The sequence below is a fragment of the Rhagoletis zephyria genome, unplaced genomic scaffold, assembly GCF_001687245.7.
Source record: "Rhagoletis zephyria isolate East Lansing unplaced genomic scaffold, Rhagoletis_zephyria_1.1 Rzeph_scaffold_01024, whole genome shotgun sequence".
NCBI lineage: Eukaryota > Metazoa > Arthropoda > Insecta > Diptera > Tephritidae > Rhagoletis > Rhagoletis zephyria.
Window position 1 is genome coordinate 5,685 of NW_016158108.1, and position 23,709 is coordinate 29,393.

Sequence of the window (23,709 nt, forward strand, 5' to 3'; positions counted from 1 at the left end):
CAAATGAGAAACAATTTTATATTTTACTTCAAAATTACACACTATTTTAAGAAGTGTAATGGAGCTTACGTACATATATTTTTTTGCAATGCGAACGTTTTTTAGCTTTTTTGTTTTGTTTTCGCTGACACTATATTTAACTTCTTTATTACCCTTTTGGATAAATATAAAAAGAGGTGAAAAATTTTTATGAAAATTTGCATGAAGTTTGGAATTCCCATTTTTTGAGCTTTTGTTGTAGTATTTATAAGCCATAATTTTAAATCGAATTAGAATTTAAAGCTAGTCCACTGTTCACAGATCACTTTGCCCCCATATTCATGCACCCTTGGATCAGGTGTCATAGAGGGTATCCAGAATTTTACCCCGCAGTGAAACTACAGACTCCACGCCATCCCCATACTCTACTCTTCAGCTACTCCAGCAGAACGGTAATGGCCACCCTAAATTGGCGTTAAAAATATTATGTTGAGTAAGTTTCAATAAATCAAAAGAAAATAACTAAAATTAAATAATTCCCAGAACTTTACAAATCCGCATCTTACTCATAGTCTAATAAATAATTGCGACAGATGTCTCAATACCACTGCTTAAGGTCTCATAAAATGATTGTAAATAAGAAAATTACATATGTATGTACAATAGGGTAGTCCAAAAAATGTAAAGTCAGAATTTTAATGCTCTCCCCCCCTAGGATTGTTCTATATCGAAAATAATTATACACCAATTTTTTTTTTGAAATCAAAAAACGTCGCTCAAAGTGGTTAAAGTTTTCCATTTATTTTATGTGGGAAAAAAGCAACTTTTCGTAAAAATGGTAAACGATTCAATATTTGCGATCGGAAAGCTCTTGTTCTCTTCAGGAGACTTCCAATAATAACACCCAACTGTTTATTTAATCATTTTTTATTACTAAAGATAATTTATTTATCCCCCTAGAGATATACGCCTTTATTCATAAAAAATAAAGTAGCTTTAAAAAAGGTTTATAAACTGAAAAATGTATGAAAACGTCATTTTATAAAGCTGTTTAAACCTACTTTATTTTGCTATGAAAAAATGGTTAAATAAACAATTGGGTATTATTATTGGGAATCTTCTGAACAGAAGCAGAGTTTTCTGATCGAAAAATATTGATTTCTACGAAAAGTGGCAACTTTGATCGACCTCTAAATATTTTTTTATTTCAAAATAAAAAAATAGGGGTATTTTTTTTCGGTATATAGCAATCCTAGGGTGTGAGAGCTTAAAAGTTCCGACTTTATTTTCACATGCATTTTTGGGCCATCCTAATGTACAATGTACATATGTACATACATAATATTGTATTCAATAATAAGTGACAAATCATAAGCGCGTTGGCGCCAAGAGTGCCCACTGCGTTCGAAATAATACAAAGTTCATATATCCATATGTACATACATACATATGTACGCGCAAAAATTGTGCTTAGCATACTTAAGTGATACATTGGCAGAATAAATTAATATAATAACAAATATAAATATGAATGCAAATCACTTTTACTCTCATTCCGCTGCAAGCCAACTTCTTTAACCTATATCCGCGAGGCGACGATCATAAACCTATATAATTAGCATGCCTATTACCAAGTACCACAAGTATTGCATACATAGCCTGTAGGGAAAATCTTTAATTCGGAATTGATTCGTTTCTTGTACATTTAGAACTACTACTATAGTTCGCGATAAATCTCTTTTGCAGGCAAAAAAGTGGTAAATTTAATACGACGATGTCGGAAGTTGTTCCCCTTTTCTTTAGTTCCGCACCAGTTCTAAATTCTGCAGTCTAGATCTTTTTTTTTTATAATTCCGAACCAGTTCTTGAGTGTGCGGATATGCTTGCTATTAATTGTTAGATTCCAGAAGGTCCCAGTGTCGAAGGCCGCCACACGCAATATTTATGTTTAAATGACACTACAATTTTTTTTCCAAAAAATGAAAAATCATCTGTGAAGTCCAGAATGAAAGCGCATTCCAACGAAAAACCGGAAAAACAAAAATCTATTTAAAGTAAACAGAGATTGCTTGGTGTCCCGTATCGCCTTTTCTATAGTTCCGAACCTGTTCTAAATTCGTCACCCTAGTTATACATTCCTAAAGAAAAGTTGTTGTATTCTTTGGGACCTAACACATTTTCTGTGAATATTTTGGACTTAGCCATGGGCGTAGCCAGGTAGGGGCAGGGGTGTGCTCGAGCCCCCGCCCCCCCTAAATTTCATTCTGGCTACGCCGATGGACTTAGCAAATTAAAAGAAATCAGCATGAATTAATGGAAACGGTTAGAAATAAAATATGTAAGTAGGTAATTCGATCTTTTAGAAAATGATGAATTTTTAATTGTTCTCGCTTCTTGCATCAAAATGTAATTTTTTAGAAAAATTGCACGCAGCAACTTTTCACTCTTAAATAGCTAGCGATTTGTAGTTTTAAGAGGTAAAATAAAACAGCTCTTTAAAAGCACTACATTAGTTACTGTCGCACCGGTTTGTTTTGGATGATAAAGAACTAGTACTGAAGTACAAATTTGATTCACTAGTTCGGGTTTTCCCTGCAGGGTACATACATATGTATGTATGTACATTAGACTGTACCACCATACACAAAAAAAAAAAACTCGGTAGTGTTTTTACATTGTATTTATCAAATCTATTATATTTTAAAACTTTCACCAAAATATTTCGAAAAAATGAGTTTTTAAGAAAAAAAAATTTTTTGTAAGTATTTTTTGAAAAAAATTCCCTTATATGACAAAACAGTTTAAGCTTAAAAAAATGTGCATACAAATATTTGAAAACTGTTCCAACGGAATCATAATAATAAGATTTTTGATGCTGTTTTTGAACTTTATCGCTTAGTTTAAGAATAACTTAGCCAAAACTTTATCAATTTAGACTTATGAGGTATCATTGGAACGGTATGTTCTCACCCTTTTTATTTGCATATTAACTATTTTTATTCATAAAAAAACTCCATTTTTGGAGGTATTTTCAAATCGGTCCAGCTCAAGTAAATCTTAATATTTTTCCGAAATATTTTGAATGAAGTCTTCAGATATAGTAAATTTTATAATACCGGCGGAAAAGCAGCAAACTATTTTGGTAATGCAGTCTAATGTACATATGGACGAGCAGAGACATATGTCCGTATCAGTTAAAGAGTATGGGATCGATGACGTCATAATTTAATACAGCTTTTTATGGGATTCTGTGCGACAAGACATACATATAGACATTTTTATGTATGTAAGTAACTCTAAAACATGTTTTCAAAACAAATGCGTAGCAGGTACTAAGCTTTATCCCACGTTTTTCCGCTCAAGCAAAAGCTATAGGCTCAGAATAGATCAAACACCAGCTTGTTCAATTATGCGGGAGCGTCTGCTTGATTGTTTGCTGATCGCGAACACCAACGCGATATTCTACATACATATGTACATACATACATCTGTTTTGTTGATCAATGAGCAGCGTATTGCCGCGGCGCCGGTATTCAATCTAAGCAAAATTATATTGTTTAGTTTACTGATGCTTGCCAACGGGTTAACAAGTCACTTTAAAAAACGTGAGACGCTCATAAAATTGTACAACGTATACACGTACAAAAGTAATTCCACGGTTCCGGTTTACATTTGCAAGTAAAAAAAATTGCGATTTTTAACGCGAAAAAAACAAACTAACCGAAGTGCCAACAAATTAGTGCAAAAAAGAAAAAAAATTATTTCAGTGCCTATAAAAACAAAAAGTTATTTTCGAAAATGAACAACTGGTATTCAAATTATCTGCCTGGCTGGGCGAATCGTTGGCTAGCTCCACCACGACCAGTGAATCCTTATCGTGCTATACGACCAGCGTATGAAAGTAATTAAAATTATTTTTTTTTAATTTGGTTTTAGAAAAATGCCCATAGATTTTCGACTACTTAAGTAAATTTATTTATTTATTTTTTAATAAATTTGGACATGTAATTATTTGTTTTAGCAAAACATTTTTGTTAGAATACAAGTACCAGATTGTTGATGACTTCATTCGATTGCTCTTTGGCGCGTTTCGTTGATTAACCAGATTTACTTGTTCTTTTTCTCTTGATTGCTATGGTTTTTTTTTTAGTTTATTTTCGTTATCCCTATCTAAATATATATATCGGTACATACATATGTATGTACATTAGACCACGTCAAAAAAATTAAGAAAAAAAAATTCTGCAATGTGAGCGAAATATGACTCAAAATTTAGCATTTGGTATAGTTATGGTCCTCCATGAATCTCGCCTCTCTAGGACCATTGTAAGGGGTCCCGCGTCGAGCCTTTAGTTTTCCCATAGGAATTACGCGTAAGAAAATGAGTTCTATCCTTTTGAGGTCAATATAATTTTCTAGGATCGATGAAAACGGCCGAAACTGTAAGAATACATTGATTACATGCCTTTTAAGTATTATACAAGCTCAGATTATTTAAATTCTTTAATTATCCTATTTTAATCCCTTGTCCTATTTGGGTCAAATCTAGGATATACCAAAATTTTTTTTTTTTTTTTGGAGTTTAAGGAATCTGACAGTATACACAATACTCAAATGGCATGCAATCAATGTACTCTTTAAATTTCGAGCGTTTCCATTGATCCTAGAAAATTATATTATGTGTAATTCCTGTGGGAGAACTAAAGGCTCGAAGCGGGACCCCTTACAAGTGTGCTAGAGAGGGGAGATTCATGGAGGATCATTACTATACCCAATTCAAAAATTGAGTTTTATTCCGATCGCATTTCAGGATTTTTTTTTTTTGGACCTGATCTAATGTACATACATACGTACATATACATGTGTATATGTATGCAAAAGTCAAACGCTTCCGCGCTTTGTATTCAATTTAAGTGCTGTTCGGTGGTACTGTGTCGCTGGAGCGGCATCTCTTCTTCTTTAGTGTATTGGCTATTAAAATATGTGGTAGTGTTTTGCATCAAATAAAATAAACGAAAGTGGCTATAAGCATTCATCACATTTGTTTTGGTAATAAATTTAATTTATATATATATATACATATATATATATTATTTATTTTTTAATAGGAATGTTAAACCGTCACAAAAATAAAGTGGTTTTGTGGGCGCAAAGTGCACTGCTAGTGAGATTAGGCTGTCCCAACAAAACCTGGTGTTGTGCTCCTCACTAGAAGGAGGTACCTCTCCTAAAGAAGCCACTATTCAGATTTCCGACGAAGTGATTATAGGAGGGAGCAGGTCACCACGTGAGGTCCCTCGGCTGAAAGCTATTTCAGGTCATGTTTTTCTAGGTATGGTAATCCTAGGCAGCGAAGTCTGGGCCTAGTTAGACCTTGATAATGGCACATAATGTGCTCTGCTGTTTCCTGTTCTTCGTGACATTGGTCATAGCTAACAACTCCTATGTTTGACAAGCGTTTCAATTGCCTGTAGTGGCAAGTAAAAAAAACCGATAAAAACTCTTAGTCCGCTCTTTGTAAGGTGGAAGAGTGCTTTGGTTATCTGGATATTTCCGGGATAAAGCACTTATAGCGCAATTTTAGCTAAGATAGTTGAAAATCTTTTGTAAGACAGTAGGCAAGATAGTTTGTTTATTTTGAGGCAAAAAAAAAGATCCTTTGCCAACTCCCGTGGTGGAAAGCTTTTTGACAGAAAGCACTTATAATCATTTTGCTCGAGCTGCTCCAACAGTCGCAATGGCCGAGTGAGCAAAGCACCGGCATGCTATTCGAGAAATCATATTTTAAGTCGTCGGGCAGTGGAATTTGTATTTCTTTTTAAATTTAATCTTATTGAATTTAATTATCTTTTAACTTTTAGATTTTATTTTAAAAGAGAAAAAGGGTTTCGATTCATTTTTGGGAACTTATTTTATTTATTTTTCTTTCTTTTAATACATTTTTTTAAATTACATTTTCTTGCAATTTTTAGATTATCAGCCCAATTCTGAATACTCCCGGGGAGTTTGTTCTCCGGTAGTTTGTTTCTCCCGAGAAAGAGATCCTCCAATTATTAACTCCCAGGGAGTAGCATTTTCCCCGAAAATTTAGGAGGAGGAAATAAGAACTTCAAAAGAGCTGTTTGACACTTTTTTGACGGCTCAACTCCGCCATTTAAAGTAAAAAATCCTTAAGGCATTTTTATTCATTATAGTAGGAAAGAGAGAAAACTCCCAGAGAGTTTCCGTTCACTTAATTTTTAGAACCTTGTTTTTTGGTCTCCTTTTTAATTTAACTTTCTTTTAATGTTTTGGTTTTACAATTTTAAATTATTTAGTTTTTATAAACTTATTTTATTTTCTTCTTTTTTTGATTACATTTTTTTCTTTTTTAATGTAATTTACTTTTAATTCTGTTATTTTATAATTTCAAATTGAACTATTAGATTTTGATTTATCATTAAATTTTTAGAAAGTTAAGTGTTTTCTTCTTTTTTAATGACTTTTTTTATTTAATTTTTGATTTTGTTGTTTTAAAAAGAAAAGTATTTTTGTTTTAATTTTATTGTTTAATTGTTTTATTTGTTTAATTGTTATCTTTTTTAAAACTTAATTTTCTTTTAATTTGTAGACTACATTATTTTAAAAAGAAAAATATTTTCTTTAATTTCATTTAATTTTTACGATCTTAAGTATTTTATATTTTTACATTAAATTTTAAGTTTGTAGGACAAATGGTTTTAAAAAGAAACATATTTTTTTTTTTGAATTTCAATTAATTTTTAGAAATGTATTTTATAAATTTTCTTTTTTTTAATTTGATTATGTCTTTTTTAATTTCATTTTTTTTTTTGATTTTATGTGTTTGTTGGTCGCTCCACTTTCTACATAAGTATATTCTGCCTCAAACTTAGCATGCACCTCGGCCTGAAAGACAGAACATACTGGTGAAAAAGAGCCTCCTCGGTTGTATGCTGTAGACTCCTGCATCGATGCTATGATCAGTCTTGCAGCCTTCGGTATACCTAGTGTGGCTATTCTTCCTGGTTTTGTTAAAGTGGGCACAGGCCCACAAGACTAATACGAAGACCTTCCTTTTGTTCTATAATGGCGAGGGGCGATAACAATGCAGAGAGGAGATAGGTCTGAAAGCACCTCGATAGTCCCGGTTGGTGTTGTTATCAGCGAACCAGTGTTGCCCACACAGTATAATCGTTGTAGTTTGCTGAGGTCATATATGTAGGCCAGAACATCAAAGATTGATCTACGTGTGCTGTGCGAGAGCTTTTCTTAGAACATATGGGGCTGCACTGCTAAACCTATGGTAATTTAATGACTTTATTAAAGGCCGCTTTTAGGCTTAAAAGAAAGCGGTGCGACGTCGGACAGTGTGATATTAAGCGGAAATTACTGAAAGCAGACTAATAGATGCTAACGACTTTTAAATGTCACAGCACAGCAAGCCATCAGTTTCTTTGCTGAAGAGCTACTGTCATATTGAGTCACCTGAGGCTGGGTTCTGGCTTAACACCAATAGACAGTTTGAGTTTAAATTTTCTAGAAAATTTACTGGTGACCCACCCCAAAACTTATTCAATGCCAGGAGTTAAGTTAACGAGTAAATTGACTGAAAACCGCATACATGACAATTCCTTTTAGCTTTCCTGTCTGGAAGAGAAAATGAGAACAATACAAGAACCGGTATGCGGTCTGGATGCTAATTTCTTCGCGCGTTGCATTTTTGTCATTCGCTTTACTTCTACTCACAATTTGGGCTGGAAAAGTGCATAGCTTGTCATGTCTAACTGCAACTTTACCTTGATTCTGTAGTAAACCCTTAGAAAAATACCAATTTAATTACATACATATATTTCTGCAAATACAAATTTTATTTAAACCAAGCTCAAANCAGTAAACCCTTAGAAAAATACCAATTTAATTACATACATACATATATTTCTGCAAATACAAATTTTATTTAAACCAAGCTCAAATAGATTACATTCCGATATACTGCCATATCTTAGGATCACCATCTCGATCGCATGATATTCCTTTGTCTCTTGCGGCACACATCAGATAACATCCTTTAGATTGAATACCCTTCACTTCATGCAATTTTACTTATTCATATTAAGCAGCAATGCCATTAAACTATATGTATTATTCATGGTCTGCAAAAAAAAATTTTATGAAATTAAAAAAATACTTTCTTTTTACGGCAATTGGTGAGTACCTTTACAAAAACCGGCAAACCAATTTCGAAAAAATTACCAGCTTTCACTTTGATTGGCTTCTGCAGCATTTCCATGTAGATGATTAGATATTTACGCATTTTCGGCGTACACTGTACCCATTCAGCATTGTAGATGGCATTGTTTAATGCAGCAGAATTCAAGATTATTTCATTGCCACAGTAACAGGGTATGAAAATTTGTAAAGTCATTACAATCACAGCCAAAATAAGTGTACAAAATTGTGAGGGATTTTCGAATATGCTGATCTGAAGTTAAAACGAAATATTGTGTATGCATTTAGTTCATAAATTAGATTGTTTTATAGAAAAAATAGAACTTGAGAGGGTAACTATTTACTATTAAGCGCCGAACTGAAACTCTTTGCTGTACTAGCTAAGTACTATCACAGGACGAACTGCTAGCAGACTAAGCGAAACGCTTTGGTTAACAGTTTCGAAGACTGGACGCTACGGAGTTCTCCACATTTTCGATTTAATCTCTAATTACAGAGACTACTGCGTCTCTGAAATAGCTCCTAGTAGCCTCTTCTCAACCTACATTTCCGAATTTGGGTGGAATGATGTGTCAGGAGGAAGGGAAAGGGGTGAACTTTTTCACGGATGGATCTTGAAGCCCAGATTGGTGGAGTGATCTTCTACCGAGGCTCTACAACAACACTGTTCATTTTTCAGGCAGAATTTGCTGCCGTTAAAGAAGCAGTGGACTCATTGGCGAAAAAAGAGGTTTTATTACAAAATCATCAAATTGGTTGAAAAATGAAGGCTCCAGTGAATTATGAAAAGTTAGTTCCAGTTCTGAACCACTGTGCAATGGTTATGCACTCAAACACCGGCAGAGAATGTCTGACCTTCTACTCAATTGCGTCGGCGCCACTTTGGGAAAATGCATGGCAGCCGACTTCGCATGGAAAGGTACCCTTGAAACTTTATGACTAGATAGGAAACAGTTGGTGCTCCAACTGACCTCCTGTGATTCACTTATGGCTCAGCGAGCACTCGGCGAAGAGCAAGTTGGGATTGTGATTGGTCATTTTCTAATTGACATGCACACAGGAAGGCTAGAAATCATACCTGATCCCTCCCGATGAAGCTGATATGAGAAAGATGAGGTAGAATGATCTCAGTACTTTATATTATGCAGTCTAGCTTTCGCGAGGATAAGATTGACATATTGCGTCCAACTGGACATGGGTAAATAATAGGGCCAGCTACAGCAGGAACTTTCCGGATTCTTATGGATGAGACTCATAACCGTGCCTTAGTTACTTCACCTTCAAATATCGTTTGGTTTCGGACAAAACTAGATACTATTGACTAGGATTATTTATTTACCTTTTGCAGTCGGTAGGCACTAAAACAGAGTACAAATGAGGAGCACATTATCTGTATAAGGAAGGGAAATGAAACGAAGATCTCACAACTTTCTGATAATCTTGAAAACGAAAAAAAAGAAATCGGCAATTAGTTTTCAACTTAGGCTCTTTTAATATTTCCAGCATACACGCACTTACTTCTTTGTTTTATCATGTAATTTCGCTATGCCCACAAATTCTTCCAAGAATCGCATCTCACCGAACTCGCTCCATCGACGTAACTGCTGCTTCTGTTTGCCCATTTCCTCCAAACGTCCGGCAATCATTTTATAACACAACGACAAATGCAACAGCATATAACATTGAATCATATCCAGTGCACAATTGGAGAAACAAGTCACCGGCATTGCCACTAACTCATAAAAGTATGCATACCAATAGCCGCATTCATTTTGCCAATCGAAAGGTGGCGCATAAGGAAATGGCAATTCGTATTCAGCAGCGAAAAGTACACCGACGAAAGCGATTGTAACCAGCGTGATACTCATGAAAAAATACATAAATGCAATCCAACGATAATATTTATGCACACGCGCCCAAAACTTGCGTTCCTCATGAGTACGCAAGCGGAAAAGCACATCATTAGCCAGCGTGTGAAAAAAGTTCACAAACAATCTAGCATTGAGCCAAACATTGATGACCTTGGCCAGCAATGCCAATTCTGTTAACGACATATACATAATGTAAGTGAACTTTTGCAAATCATTCGCCTGCACCACATCCAGCCACATCATCACCGTGTACGGAAAGGTGAAAGTGAAATGTAAAAGATACGAATAGGCGGCATACAACGTTTGCCTTGGACCGCTCGCGCGCCAAAGGCCCATCAATTGTAAGATCTGTATGATGCGACGAGCGCCGTTGATGTTGTCAAACTCCATTTTTGTTTTATATACTTAAGTACTCGAGTTACTGGTAAGCAAAATAATTTTTTTTTTTTTTAGAAGATCTTTAGTTATTGCGAAACTAACTTCTCAATAAACAGTCAGCAGTTATGATTGTTTTACTTTGCACGTGAAAAGGCCTTTGCGTGGCTTTTATAATTGATTTGGAAAGCAGTACTTCAAGAAGCATAATTTTTGGATAGGTGGCAGGAAGTTTTTTTGTTAGAAGAGTTAAATATTTTCTTAAATAATTATGAAAATGCTGCGCNTGTGAAAAGGCCTTTGCGTGGCTTTTATAATTGATTTGGAAAGCAGTACTTCAAGAAGCATAATTTTTGGATAGGTGGCAGGAAGTTTCTTTGTTAGAAGAGTTAAATATTTTCTTAAATAATTATGAAAATGCTGCGCTTTGTAAACTATTAAAGTCAGTGGGAAATCGTTTATTTTCAGTGTGGGAACATATAATTAGCCTACCAAGTTGTATGCAAACTGTTAGCCAAACTTTGGGTACAAAGTTTTTAACTTAATTAGCTGTAAAACGCTAGGCGCGCCGACCTTGACAAACAACTTTATAAGAAAATTATAGCTTTGTAATCGATTAAGAAGTGTGTTGAACTCATTGATCTATTTATATGTACATATATATTAGAGGGCTGCATAAATTTATTCAAACTTCTAGCCAAGCAGAGTACAGTAGATATGAACATTTTACTTCACATACAAAACACCAAAAGACTCAGCGTTTGGAATTTTGTAAGTTATGAATATACATATGTATGTACATTTTGTTTTAATTTTTTTTTAAACATTCAAATCATTCAAACTCATTTCGGTAAAACTTTTTTTTACAATCTAGTTTGTTCGTATTTGAGCGCAGCAATAGATGCATACATACATACATATATGTTTGTACTTATTTGCATAGAAAAAATATTTTTTGATATTCATACAAAAAATTGTCATTTATTTCAATTCAATTTATTTTCACTTTGAACAGGTATTCACTCAAATTCCAAAAAAAAAAATTTAAGCCAAAATCATTCATTCGTTTTGTATATGAATAATTCATAAGCCGGTTTGAATGAATTCATGCAGCCCTCTAATGTATATGTAATACGCTAAGGAATTTTTTGTCTAGACCATCATATCTGCACCGTTCGTTTGAAAAGAGTTGCCACTTGTTATAAAAATAAATTAAAAGTTTTTAAAACGGAGACAGTTTTAAAAAAGGCTTTATTTCTTTACTACGTGTAGGAGGTTTGCCATCTGTTTAATAAATGAAATTCACTTTGAATTAAGGAAATTAGGTAATTGAAATATGTATCATCATATTGCTTTCAGACGCAAGAGGTCTAAAAAAGTAGTAGTTAAGATATTTTGAAGGGGATTGCCACCTGCTTTATAAGTGGAAATATGTGAAATATTAAAGTAAATATGGGTGTCAAACGAAAAAAATATTAAGTTTCGACATTAAGCACTTTTTTTGGGGTTGCTTGAAAGGGTTGCCACCTGTTGAAAAATTGAAATTATTTGAAAAGTTAAATGAATTATTAAAAGATGGGTTTCAATACAAACGGATTCAAAATGCATTTACTTCCCAACTGTAAGATAGTTGCCACGTGTTTAAAAAATCAAGTTCAAGTTAATTCGTCAGTTAATTGTAATATGTGTCACAATGTCAGACGCAAGAAATTTAAGAAGATTTAATTTGAAAATGTTGTTGGAAAGAGTCATGTACATAGATATGCTATAAGGATTTGAAAATTTCAACGCTGTCTAATTTTTAGGTAAAATCTCCATGACCACTGTGACATTTAACATGTCGGTAACACTGTGGCAACATTTTACAGTTTTGTTTAAAGATTCCTAACACTCCTTCCTAAACTGTGGATAAAAGGTGCATAGGATGCCCATGTGAGTACCTAAGGATTATTATTGAAGACTAAGCAAAAGTGTTGTAAAAATATGAGGCGAGGAAACAAGTAAGGTATTAAAAAATGGACACCTCTGGTGGGAAAATCCCAGGTCCCCAGTACCTAAGGCATAAAAACTCATTATAAAAAGATACTTTTATATATTGGTTTATATGTAACTCTTAAAATAGCCATTTTGCGTGATATAAATATGCGAACATTTGTTTGGTGCATACTTTTAACCTACACCTATCGCTTCTGTTCAGTTTTGTGCAGTCAAAGTCAACATATTAATGTATAAGCGTCAGCATTAAAGCATCAGTCTCTTTTATTTCTAAACTATAATTGATGGAAATGTCTTATAGATACCAGGATATGAGATACCAAAACCTGCACCCATCAGTCAAGCCCGATGCATGGCGAAAATTATTTATTATCTTTAGGAAACCATTTGCCATTTCATATTACGATACGATACGATATTTATGATTTTTGTATAAATTTTTAAACCATTTTAGAAATGTGTCTACTTACTTGTTCTATTTTAAAAATTGGTTTCTTTCGCAAGTGGCATCAACAGCACCGGATGGTGATTTAGGACTTTTAAAGGAACTGGAACAGCTCAAATAAATTAACGAAGATATTGCGGAGGCAGTGCAAGGCAAACTTCGTACACATTTATGGTATCTTAACAAAGCTAACATTGCTTTGCAATTTTCATATATGTATAGTTGCGTTCCAGATGCTCACGATATTCACGATTTGTCGTTTTTTTTTGCAGGAAAGCGTTCCAGGTGCCAAAGAACCTGTAAGTTAAAGCACTTTTGTGAGAGTAACTTGCACGCTCTCTCAGTCAGAAGTTGCAGGATTTAGTCCGAAGTTTTTCTTCCTGCAAGTTCATGAAAAGTGTGCAGGGTTGCATTTGTAAGCAAAAACAGAACGCGGTGAAAGCAAAGAACCTTACATTTGTTAAAAAATTTAAGGAGTTAAAGGAAAAGTGGCTTTTCGCGTTCCAGGTGACTTTTACTGTTTCGTTCTCGCTCCTCTCTTTCAAGAGAGTAATTTTGTTGTTTGACAGTTTTACAAGTTTTTACACGAACTTATCTGGAACGCAACTTATGTATCTCGTCGGTGCTCCAGTGTACATACATACATACATACATATGTACATGTGTATGTTTATCAGACAGTTCTACAGAGCGTATGAGTGATCTTGCATTGCTCACTCTTATGGCGTCTTCGTTTCCACCAAAAAATGTTATGTTCTCATTTCTCCCTAATCACAAACACTAAGAACCGAACAATGAAAAGGCAAAATTGTGTCTAGAAACGAAAACGCCATTAGTTTAGTATTCAAAAGAAATCAAATTACGAGTAATTACTAATTAGCAATAAGAGTTTACAGGGTGTGCTCAGTTGTTAGCGCTTCTGACTTTGCACATCGATGATGCGGGTTCGATTCCTGCTGAAGCCTAGAAAAAGAGGTTTGATGAGGAGATGTGGTGATCTCCGAAATAGCAGCTATAACTTTTACAGCTTAGACTTTGTTGCTTTTTCCAACAACAATATTGAAATGAATATTAATAAGCCACAATAATATTGCGAAAAATCCAAATTATTAATTTATGTCATTGTCACTGTTGCACGGCATGAAATCTAGAAATAAGATAGTGACGCTCACAGCTAATTGTTATGCACACACTAAATTAAATGACATTTAACAGAACAAGTCAATGACAAGACGATTGATTGCTACGATGCCGCAATGAACATTTATTAAACTTGATTACATATATATATATATGTATATATATTTTCAACACTTTTCATTTGCATGTTTCCAATTCCAGTAGCTTGTTGTTGTTAGTGTAATATGGTTCTTATTATACTGAACAAGTAAGTGTGTCATTTACTTTAATGCTAGATCGGTTAGTTATCATTAGGGTCCGGATTTCTATGCATTTAGATATTTTTTTTTTTTAATTTTTTGTAAGTCATAGGAACTTAAAGATTAACAAATGTTGCGAATCATGAGCTTTGTGTTAAAATGACATCGATTTGTTAGTTCATATTCTTACATATTTTGCCATAAATGCATATATAGGCATATTTTGTCAAAAAAAAAGCATATTTAATTGCATTTTTTATCAAACGCCACCTGGTTAGAGGCGGCAAAATATTATTGCCTAAATTTTAAGGAGTTTCGATTGAAGCACGGTTACTACAGCTTCTTGTCGAAAGAAAAAAAATCATTGGCTGAACAAGTGCATCTTGTGGAGACTGTTGTTACTACTTTTCAAGGGCAAAAAAAAATCCGAAGAAAAATTGGATACAATTCTACAAAAAAAATATGGGGTTTAAGGAACTTAAGGGAATATCTGGTGTGCTAAGTAGCCAAATGGCCGCAAGTGACAGCTGTTAAGCAGGGATCACACGATTTGTACATTTGTACAGATATGTACGTTTTGGCAGTTACAGAGTGGTCTTGTCTGGAAATTCCTTTATTGAGCTGAACTCAAGAACACCACTATGTGACTTGCCAAAATGTACAAATCATATATATAAATAGGCAATCATGTTTCCTTTACACCCCTTTTACGGCTAAACTATACTTCTAAGGTATAAACAGTTATATATCATTAGAAAGGTATTTTGATGCTGATGTGCAGGCAATTTTTAAAATTTCAAATCAGTTTAAAATAGAGCGAAAAAATCAATTCAAAAGTCACACCAATACCAATGCACACATGTACATGGTTGGGGCGGAAATGCCCCCTAAATGTATGCTTTAATATTGATAGCGAATTAAAGAAACGTGCCAAGCAGCAGTTCAGGAATAAAATGTATGTATGTATGTACATGAATAGATTAGACTCAAACAAGGAAGAAGGTAAAGTTGAGTATGGAGAAGAAGAAAGTGATAAATACAGAAATTAAAATAAAAGTAAAGAAACCGAGATATAAAGACAAAGAGGAAGGAAAATTTAAATACCTAACCTAATAACAATGGTGGGGGTGAATATGTAAATGAAGAAAAGAATGGACATATTTAGATCAGAATAAAGGAAAAGATAAAGATGAAGACCAAGACGACGAAGATGAAGATGAAGATGAAGATGAAGATGAAGATGAAGATGAAAATGAAGATGAAGATGAAGATGAAGATGAAGATGAAGATGAAGATGAAGATGAAGATGAAGATGAAGATCATAACCCCTTAACTTTAACTCATCTTAACTTAAAAACTTACTCCACCTGAGCTCACCACACATTAATTCACCACACTTTAACTCCCCACACCTAAATTCACCACACCTCAACTCGCCACACCTTAACCCCCGCACCTAAATCCACCACACCTAAATCCACCACCCTTAATTCACCACACCTCAACTTTCTCACCACACCTTAACTCACCTCAACTCACCACACCAAAATTCACCACACCTTAATTCACCACACCTCAACTTTCTCACCATAACTTAACTCGCCACACCTGAATCCACCACACCTAAATTCACCACACCGTAACTCCTACACCCAATTCCACCACACCGCAGCTCACCACACCCAATTTCACCACATGACATGATATCACTTGATGTGGCATCAAAGGCAACATCATTTGGCATAAAATGAACCAAAATAAATAAGATTTAGATAGAGGTGAAAAAAGGGATAAAAAGGAAATACAACTGAAGAGTGTGCGATGTTATATTGTGGTGTGTTATGCTTCATATGTTATGTTATTTATTCTTATGTTATGGTTATGTTATGTTATGCCAAGTACTAAGCTAAACTCCCCTCCACTTAATCCATTCCAACTAATGTTATTTTAGCTCATTCAACTTACATAAACTATCCTTAATTTTATCGGTTGAATTTCAACCGCTGGGCGAACACTAGTCTGTACAAATATACAAATCGTGTGATACCTGCTTAATAGCTATAATCCCAATGAACTAGCTTGCTTCAAGTACGCCCCAATCACCAGTGTTGACGCAGATGCCAAATTTGGAAATTTTAAAGAACTATTTATTTGCTTGCCAAAAAAAAGCAAATTAACAAAAAAAAATATGGAAATTAAATATCTATTTTTAATTTATTCTAAATGAATTTTTTACTTTTTAATTTGAGTGCTTAGATTAGATTTAATTAATTTTGAATTTTTCGTGGCACTAAAAATTGCAATATATCCTTGTGTTCTTGTAACAAAATATGAAAAGTAAATAAAAAAAAAATTAAAAAAGCAAAACTAACGCGAGAAGTGTTTTTGCATTTTTTTTTTTTTTGTTTTTAGTGCATATTTTGCAGTTTTTAGTGCATATTTTCGATTTGTCAGTGCACATTATATGCGCATAATTTCGATTTTTTAGCGCATGAAAATCCGGACCATAGTAATCATAGTTGTCACATCAGTCAGCAACAAAAACCGATATTAATTATAGTCTTTTCAGTTTTGCAATAGTTTTTCGTAGTTTAACAGCTGAAAATACTTAAAAGCTGTGCTACCTTGGCTATAATCTCAGTTGAATTAATGAGCGTGCAATTTTGTTCGAAACTGCTTCAGTGTTTACAAAAAATTAATACACAGTGTAAACAGATTTTGTGTTACTAATAACTAACAACGAAATAAGTAAGCAATTAAATTATACGTCAAATATTGAATGTGTTACATTTCCGATTATAATTTATGCGAACACGAGTGGATGCATGCAGGCGTATAAAAGTAGGTACTAGACGTACATTTGTACATACATACATACATGCAAGAGTTTCTGGGCAGGCACGCCTACGTTTGCACATTTTTAGTAATTGATTTATNGCAATACAGAGTGTAAACAGATTTTGTGTTACTAATAACTAACAACGAAATAAGTATAAGCAATTAAATTATAAGTCAAATATTGAATGTGTTACATTTCCGATTATAATTTATGCGCACACGAGTGGATGCATGCAGGCGTATAAAAGTAGGTACTAGACGATCATTTGTACATACATACATACATACATGCAAGCGTTTCTGGGCAGGCACGCCTACGTTTGCACATTTTTAGTAATTGATTTATGAGATCATCGTTGGGGAGAAAATAAACTTAGAAACTATGAATAACAGCAAAATATTCAAATTTTATTTTGCCAACGTTTCTGAGTGTAATAAGTAGCTCATATTGATTTAATTTCTTGTTGGCATAAAGCCCAGATAGATTTGTCGCTAGATAAAAAAAAAAGATATGTAATATTTTAATTCAATAAAAACAAAGGCTTAGAAGCGAAAGATTATCGACCTTTTAAGAGATTTCAAAATACCAATTAGTCTACATTTAAAATTAGTATGTACTAAGCTAAGGTATAAAATGGAAAAAAATCTAGTAGAACAACATTTTTTGCTTCTCTTTAGCTATGTATGTTTTCTCTTAAAAAATTTAATCCTTTAACTCAGCACACTTTCGATTTCAGATTCCGCCGACGCTGATGCCATACTCACCGTACTCAATGCAGATCTCTGCCTCGAAGAGAATAATGACGAACACAAAACAGATCATTTCTATGCCGCCAAAGAAGCTTTAATTGTGCGACGCGGTGATCCATTTCGCCTGCGTATACACTTCAATCGTTCATTCAATCCCACACGCGATGCCATCAGTTTTATATTCACCGTCGCCGATGATGCAAAACCCAGTCCCGGCCATGGCACACTGGTAGGACTGGTGCCACGTGATGGCATCGACTATCTCGGCGATCCACTGGAGTGGGCTGCAGGCATTGAATCACACGAAGACACAGTGCTTACGGTGCTCATCAAACCAGCCGTCACTTGCCCCGTAACCGAATGGAAATTAGATATCGATACGAAATTGCTAACCGATGGTTCGAAAACCTTTTCCATACCCTTGCCAATTTATGTTCTCTTCAATCCGTGGTGCCCGGACGATCAAGTCTACATGGCCGATTATGATAAACGCAAGGAGTATGTTATGCACGACACAACTCTTATCTGGCGTGGTTCCTATAATCGCATGCGTCCTTCGGTGTGGAAGTTGGGTCAATTTGAGCGTCATGTGCTGGAGTGCTCAATAAAATTACTCGGTACAGTGGGACGCATACCCCCTGCCTATCGCGGTGATCCAGTGCGTGTAGCGCGCGCACTTTCGGCCGCTGTGAATTCGGTGGATGATGATGGCGTAATACTGGGCAATTGGAGCGAGGACTTTTCGGGCGGTACGGCGCCAACCAAATGGATTGGATCAACTGAAATTTTACAACAGTTCTATAAAACACAGAAGCCTGTGAAATTTGGGCAATGTTGGAATTTCTCAGGTGTACTAACCACAATTGCGCGCACGCTCGGCATACCGTCGCGTATTGTCACTTGCTACTCGGCGGCGCATGACACGCAGGGTTCGTTGACAGTGGATATTTTTATTGACCAAAACAATAAGAAGTTGGATGCGGAGACCACTGATTCCATATGGAACTATCACGTTTGGAATGAGGTGTGGATGCAACGGCCAGATTTAGGTATTGGCCCGTATGGCGGCTATGGCGGTTGGCAAGCAGTGGATGCAACGCCGCAAGAGCCCTCGGATAGCATGTACCGTGTCGGCCCGGCCTCGGTAGTTGCAGTGAAGAATGGTGAAATATTACGTCCTTTCGACTGTGGTTTCGTTTATTCGGAGGTGAATGCCGACAAGGTATACTGGCGTTACAATGGCCCATATCAACCCATAAAGTTACTGCGTAAGGACACCTTGGCAATTGGGCATTTAATCAGCACAAAAGCGGTGCTCAAGTGGGAACGCGATGATATCACCGATACGTACAAGTACGAAGAGAAGACTGATGAGGAACGCAATACGATGTTAAAGGCATTGAAGCAATCGCAGAACGCTTTCAGTCGCTACTACTTGAATGACAGCTTCAATGAGGTGGAGTTTGATATGTCGCTGAAGGATGACATCAAGATCGGCGAGAGTTTCACGGTAATAGTGAAAATCACAAATAAATCCAAGGATAATGTGCACGTGGCGAGCGGGCAGTTAAATTGCGATGCAGTGCTATATACAGGCATCAGCGGAGAGGAGGTTAAGACGATGCCCTTCGAAATAGAATTGAAGCCAGAAATGTCTGAATTTGTGCGAATGGAAGTGCAGTTTGAAGAATACTTTAGGAAATTGACATCACAGGTGAGTTACTTTATAAGACCTTGTTTTTAAATGCTAGGACCTAATCCTACCTATTTAGCCATAGAAAAAACAATTTCACCTTAGAATTTGCTGAAAACTTAATTATGATATTCAATATTGTCATTATTATCGACTCAATTATCGTTACCAATGACGTTAACGGCATTTTTATCGTGTATCGCTTTTTTTTAGTAGAAGCCACTTTCATAGTTGTTTTTATGATATTTTCCTTTAGAGACCTAACCTTGTATTTGCCCTTGCCGACCTAAGATCCTATCTCCTTCCCCAATAAATGCTTTCACGGTAAATGATTTTCGCTCTAAGTCTATCCACTCGACAATAGTAAATCTCAAAGAAGACCAATTGAGACCGCAAAATAGTTCCGGCCCACAGAGACAATTAGCCTTCCCTTGCCAGTTCTTTGGCAAGCTGGTTTCCATATATCCTGCAGTGGCCCGGTAGACAGCATAGTGTTACCATGCTTCTAGCTGCCAAAAATTTGACGAGTCATTCCTTACGATGAGGTTCTGATGGCCGCTTGGCTGCCTCAAAAGCTATCTGTCACAGATCGAGATTGCTAGCACCTCGGTCTGAGAGACTGAGAACCATCTGCCACCGTAATAGAGAATCCGCCTGTCTTGTGCTCCATATTTTACCCGTCTTCTCGGTCTGGAATTTTGACCTAGAATTTTGTGCCTGAACACATTTATTTTTGCTTGAGAAATTGTGTGAAACGTTTCAATTTTTAACTCTCTCAAGTCTGACGCTACTTAAAAAAAAATATTAAGTTGATCCTATGACCGAAAAGTAGACAAAGGTAGACTTGGAATTTTTTAAAACGTGGTTTGCATAGCATTTTTTTCTAGTGATTTGGCCACCAGACGAGAAGGCTTTGGCGAAAATGGGACAGACTATATGGTATAGCCATTCTATTAACATAGAGTTCAGACCCAATGTCCTACCAAAAAGTAGTCCACAGGTTCACTTGGCTCGGGCGGCTTTAATAAGAGTTTCACCTTAGTGTATTATTCAGCAGAAATCCAAGATATTTTACTTCGTCAAAGTGTTTAAACAAGGCAGCACAGCTTTGGCGGCACTCGCTAGCTCTCCACTTTGATACCTTAAGCTGGATGACCAATTTTGGAATAAATAAGACGTATATTTTCCTTTTTATCGTTGTACGCATTCAAAAAGGCATGAAAAAATATTCGCTCGGCAAAATATGTGGCCGCTCCTTCGGACGAACATATTTTAGGTCTACATAGCTGTCATTAGGCCCATTAAGCTCTACGGTCCTTTGGTATGGTGATGTACATAGTATCAAAGGTATGCTTAATCATGAAAAATTTAACGAAGATATCGCACTGTGAAGACAGGCTACCAAATGAGCGGCTGATCACTCTATTTCGTTCTTCGGTCCAAATTTTAAAGGTGGATTCACGTTATTAAGGAGCCAGATGATTGGTATACGGGGCTTCGGTCCCATCTGCGCACCTATAATTTCTTTAAAATTATTGAAGGGAAAATGTATGCTTATTTATGATAGGCTTCAGTGAAAAGCAGCGTCTGTTTATAACGAAACGTCAGATGTCAGATCCTGAGCGCTCCTCGGGACTGGTTAAAAATTTCGAACCAAACTGTTTAGGTCGCAGACTCGCAAAAGCTACTTAGCTTAAGGAAGAGTACTGAAATGATCTCACCTAATCGTTGTTTAAGCAGCTGGACCCGAGATATTTACGCTCACCGCATGAATACCAATCGGATATCGTCCAGTTAGTATATATCCCAGAATTGATATGTATACCGTCTCCGGTCAAATTTGGGCTAAAATTATCATGAAATTTCAAATGTCCTCGATTTTTTCGAGCGATCTCTGGGCGGATACGGGAGCCACCTATCCAAAAGTTGTCCATATATAGTAAATGATACTCACAGTCTCCCTTTTCTCTCTCTTTTTCCAATCCAAATATGAAAAACACGCCTTAAAAATAACACTTTGTTCTTTACCTTTTAGGCCGCTTTCAATATTTCCTGTGCTGCCAAGGTGAAAGGTACCGAATATGAATACTACGCACAGGATGACTTCCGAGTACGCAAACCGGACATCAAATTCACATTCCAAGGAAAGATTATTTCTCAGCAAGCAGTAGATGTGATTGTACGCTTAACAAATCCGCTACCCATACCACTTAAAAAGGGTTTGTTCTATATTGAAGGACCCGGTATCGAGAAAGCGATGAGATTTAAGGTAAATGACCAACAGGAGTAATCTAATTGATATCAACTTACAGGCTATGCTCAATGCGAGTTGTGTCATGTACATAGCCACTACATATTTGTGAGNGATTGCTCGCACTACAGGTTATGCTCAATGCGAGTTGTGTCATGTACATAGCCACTACATATTTGTGAGTGTTGCATTTATTTTTTATATCTCTTTGCAGATCGCTGAGATCCCAGTCGGTGGCACAGCTGCCTCAACGTTCAAATATGTCCCACCTTATGCGGGACGTGGTACACTTCTTGCCAAATTCAATTGTAAAGAACTCGATGATGTGGATGGTTATATTCATTATGAAATTGAGCCCAGACCTGAAGATGTTATCAACAATGGAACACATCGATCGCACAATATCATACGGCGTAGAACCGATGTGATAGCATGAAGAGTTTATTGAATAGTTGTTGTATATTTTATGATGAAAGTTATCGGATTTATTTACAAAGTTGAAGTAATCTCTCAATAAAACCGAAAAGATTTTTTATTTATTCAACATTTTAATTTTGATGTGTAAACATCTTAGCATCCGTATTGGTAAAATTTGCGTTAACCCAGCAGAAAATTTGTAATAGCTTCGGGTGTGTACAAATGTACATTTCTGGACTAGTTTAGGTCTATTTCAGGCCCATTTCGGAATCAAATCATTACTATCTATTTAAGGACAATTTCGGAACCTGTTTAGGACTATTTCGGAACTAGTTCTTGACTATTTGAGAACTAGTTCTGGACTATTTCGAGACTATTTGAGAAACATTTCGGGACTATTACGGGGTAATTATTGGCCTAGTTTATGACCATTTCGGTATTAGTTCAACTCTATTTAGGGAATATTTTGAGACTAGTTTGGGATCATTTTGGGACTAAAAAGGGTCTCTTTCGATACCGTTTCAGGACTATTTAAGGACTGTTTCGTTACTAGTTTGAATTCATTTCGGAACTATTTAGTACAGGACCATTTCGAATACGGAATAGTTCACGCCTATTTCAGGAACATTCCGGGTGTAGTTTGGAACTGTTTTGGGTCTAGTAAGGGACATTTTCGGGGACTGCTTCGAGATGCTTTCTGGACAAGTTCACGCCTTTTTTATAAACACTTCAAAACTTCTTAGGCATTAGGTCAGGATCTTATCGGGGTAGTTCGAAACTAGTTAAGAAATGAAATTTCTAACCTAACCTATTTATGTACATTATGGTGCATCACTCTCTCACAAAAAATTGGTGCTATTTTTCCGTCGGAATTTTAAATTCTATTATATTTTAAGACTTCCGCCGCAATATTTTGAAAATACCTTCAAAAATCGAGTTTTTTATAAGTAAATCTAGTTTTTTAAAATAATTTTTCTAAAAAATTTCCTCAGCTCATAGAAAATATTAAGCTTACTAGGTCTGCATACCAATTAATTTTTTTAAATGGGTCCAGCCCACGTAAATATTGATATCTTTTCGAAATCTTTTGGCCAAAGTCTTAAAATATAATCTGCCTTATCGTGAGTTTCGCCCGAAATTTTCTATTCCCCCCATAGTACCCAAATACATGGAGACCAAAAGTGAAAAGCGAACCGGTTCGGGGAAAATGAAACTCATGATAACACTGAATAAGTTTTATGATTCCGGTGGAAAACCCGTTACTTTTTCTGGTGATGCACCCTAATGTACATATGTAAATGAATCGCCTTATGCTTTGTCAAGCTGTACATAGATGTTTACACATCAAATTTTAGGAGTGTCTGGTACTAACGCCTTTTTTATTTTCTAAAACATCATTGAAGATTTTATACATCCTTGTGTATTTTTACTGATACCCTAACTATTTATTTAAGTAATTAAGAAAGAAAAAAGCATTTTTGTATCGT

At 35.6% G+C, this 23,709-nt stretch overlaps 1 protein-coding gene across 1 annotated transcript; it reads left to right on the forward strand.

Moving 5' to 3' along the window:
• The first annotated feature begins 3,432 nt into the window (after positions 1-3,432).
• Tg (Transglutaminase) lies at positions 3,433-22,340 on the forward strand. Its single transcript, XM_017615463.1, has 4 exons — positions 3,433-3,880; positions 17,849-19,575; positions 21,590-21,823; positions 22,020-22,340. The coding sequence occupies exons 1-4, from the start codon at positions 3,778-3,780 to the stop codon at positions 22,239-22,241; spliced, it is 2,286 nt and encodes a 761-aa protein (XP_017470952.1). The 5' UTR covers positions 3,433-3,777; the 3' UTR covers positions 22,242-22,340.
• The last annotated feature ends 1,369 nt before the right edge of the window (positions 22,341-23,709 follow it).

What these genes read in the sequence shown, in the direction of transcription:
- Tg (XM_017615463.1), top strand. Translation starts at nt 3,778, where the DNA reads ATGAACAACTGGTATTCAAATTATCTGCCTGGCTGGGCGAATCGTTGG. An exon ending in TATACGACCAGCGTATGAAA is followed by an intron (nt 3,881 to 17,848) that starts GTAATTAAAATT and finishes TTTCGATTTCAG; the next exon opens with ATTCCGCCGACGCTGATGCC. An exon ending in TTAGGAAATTGACATCACAG is followed by an intron (nt 19,576 to 21,589) that starts GTGAGTTACTTT and finishes TTTACCTTTTAG; the next exon opens with GCCGCTTTCAATATTTCCTG.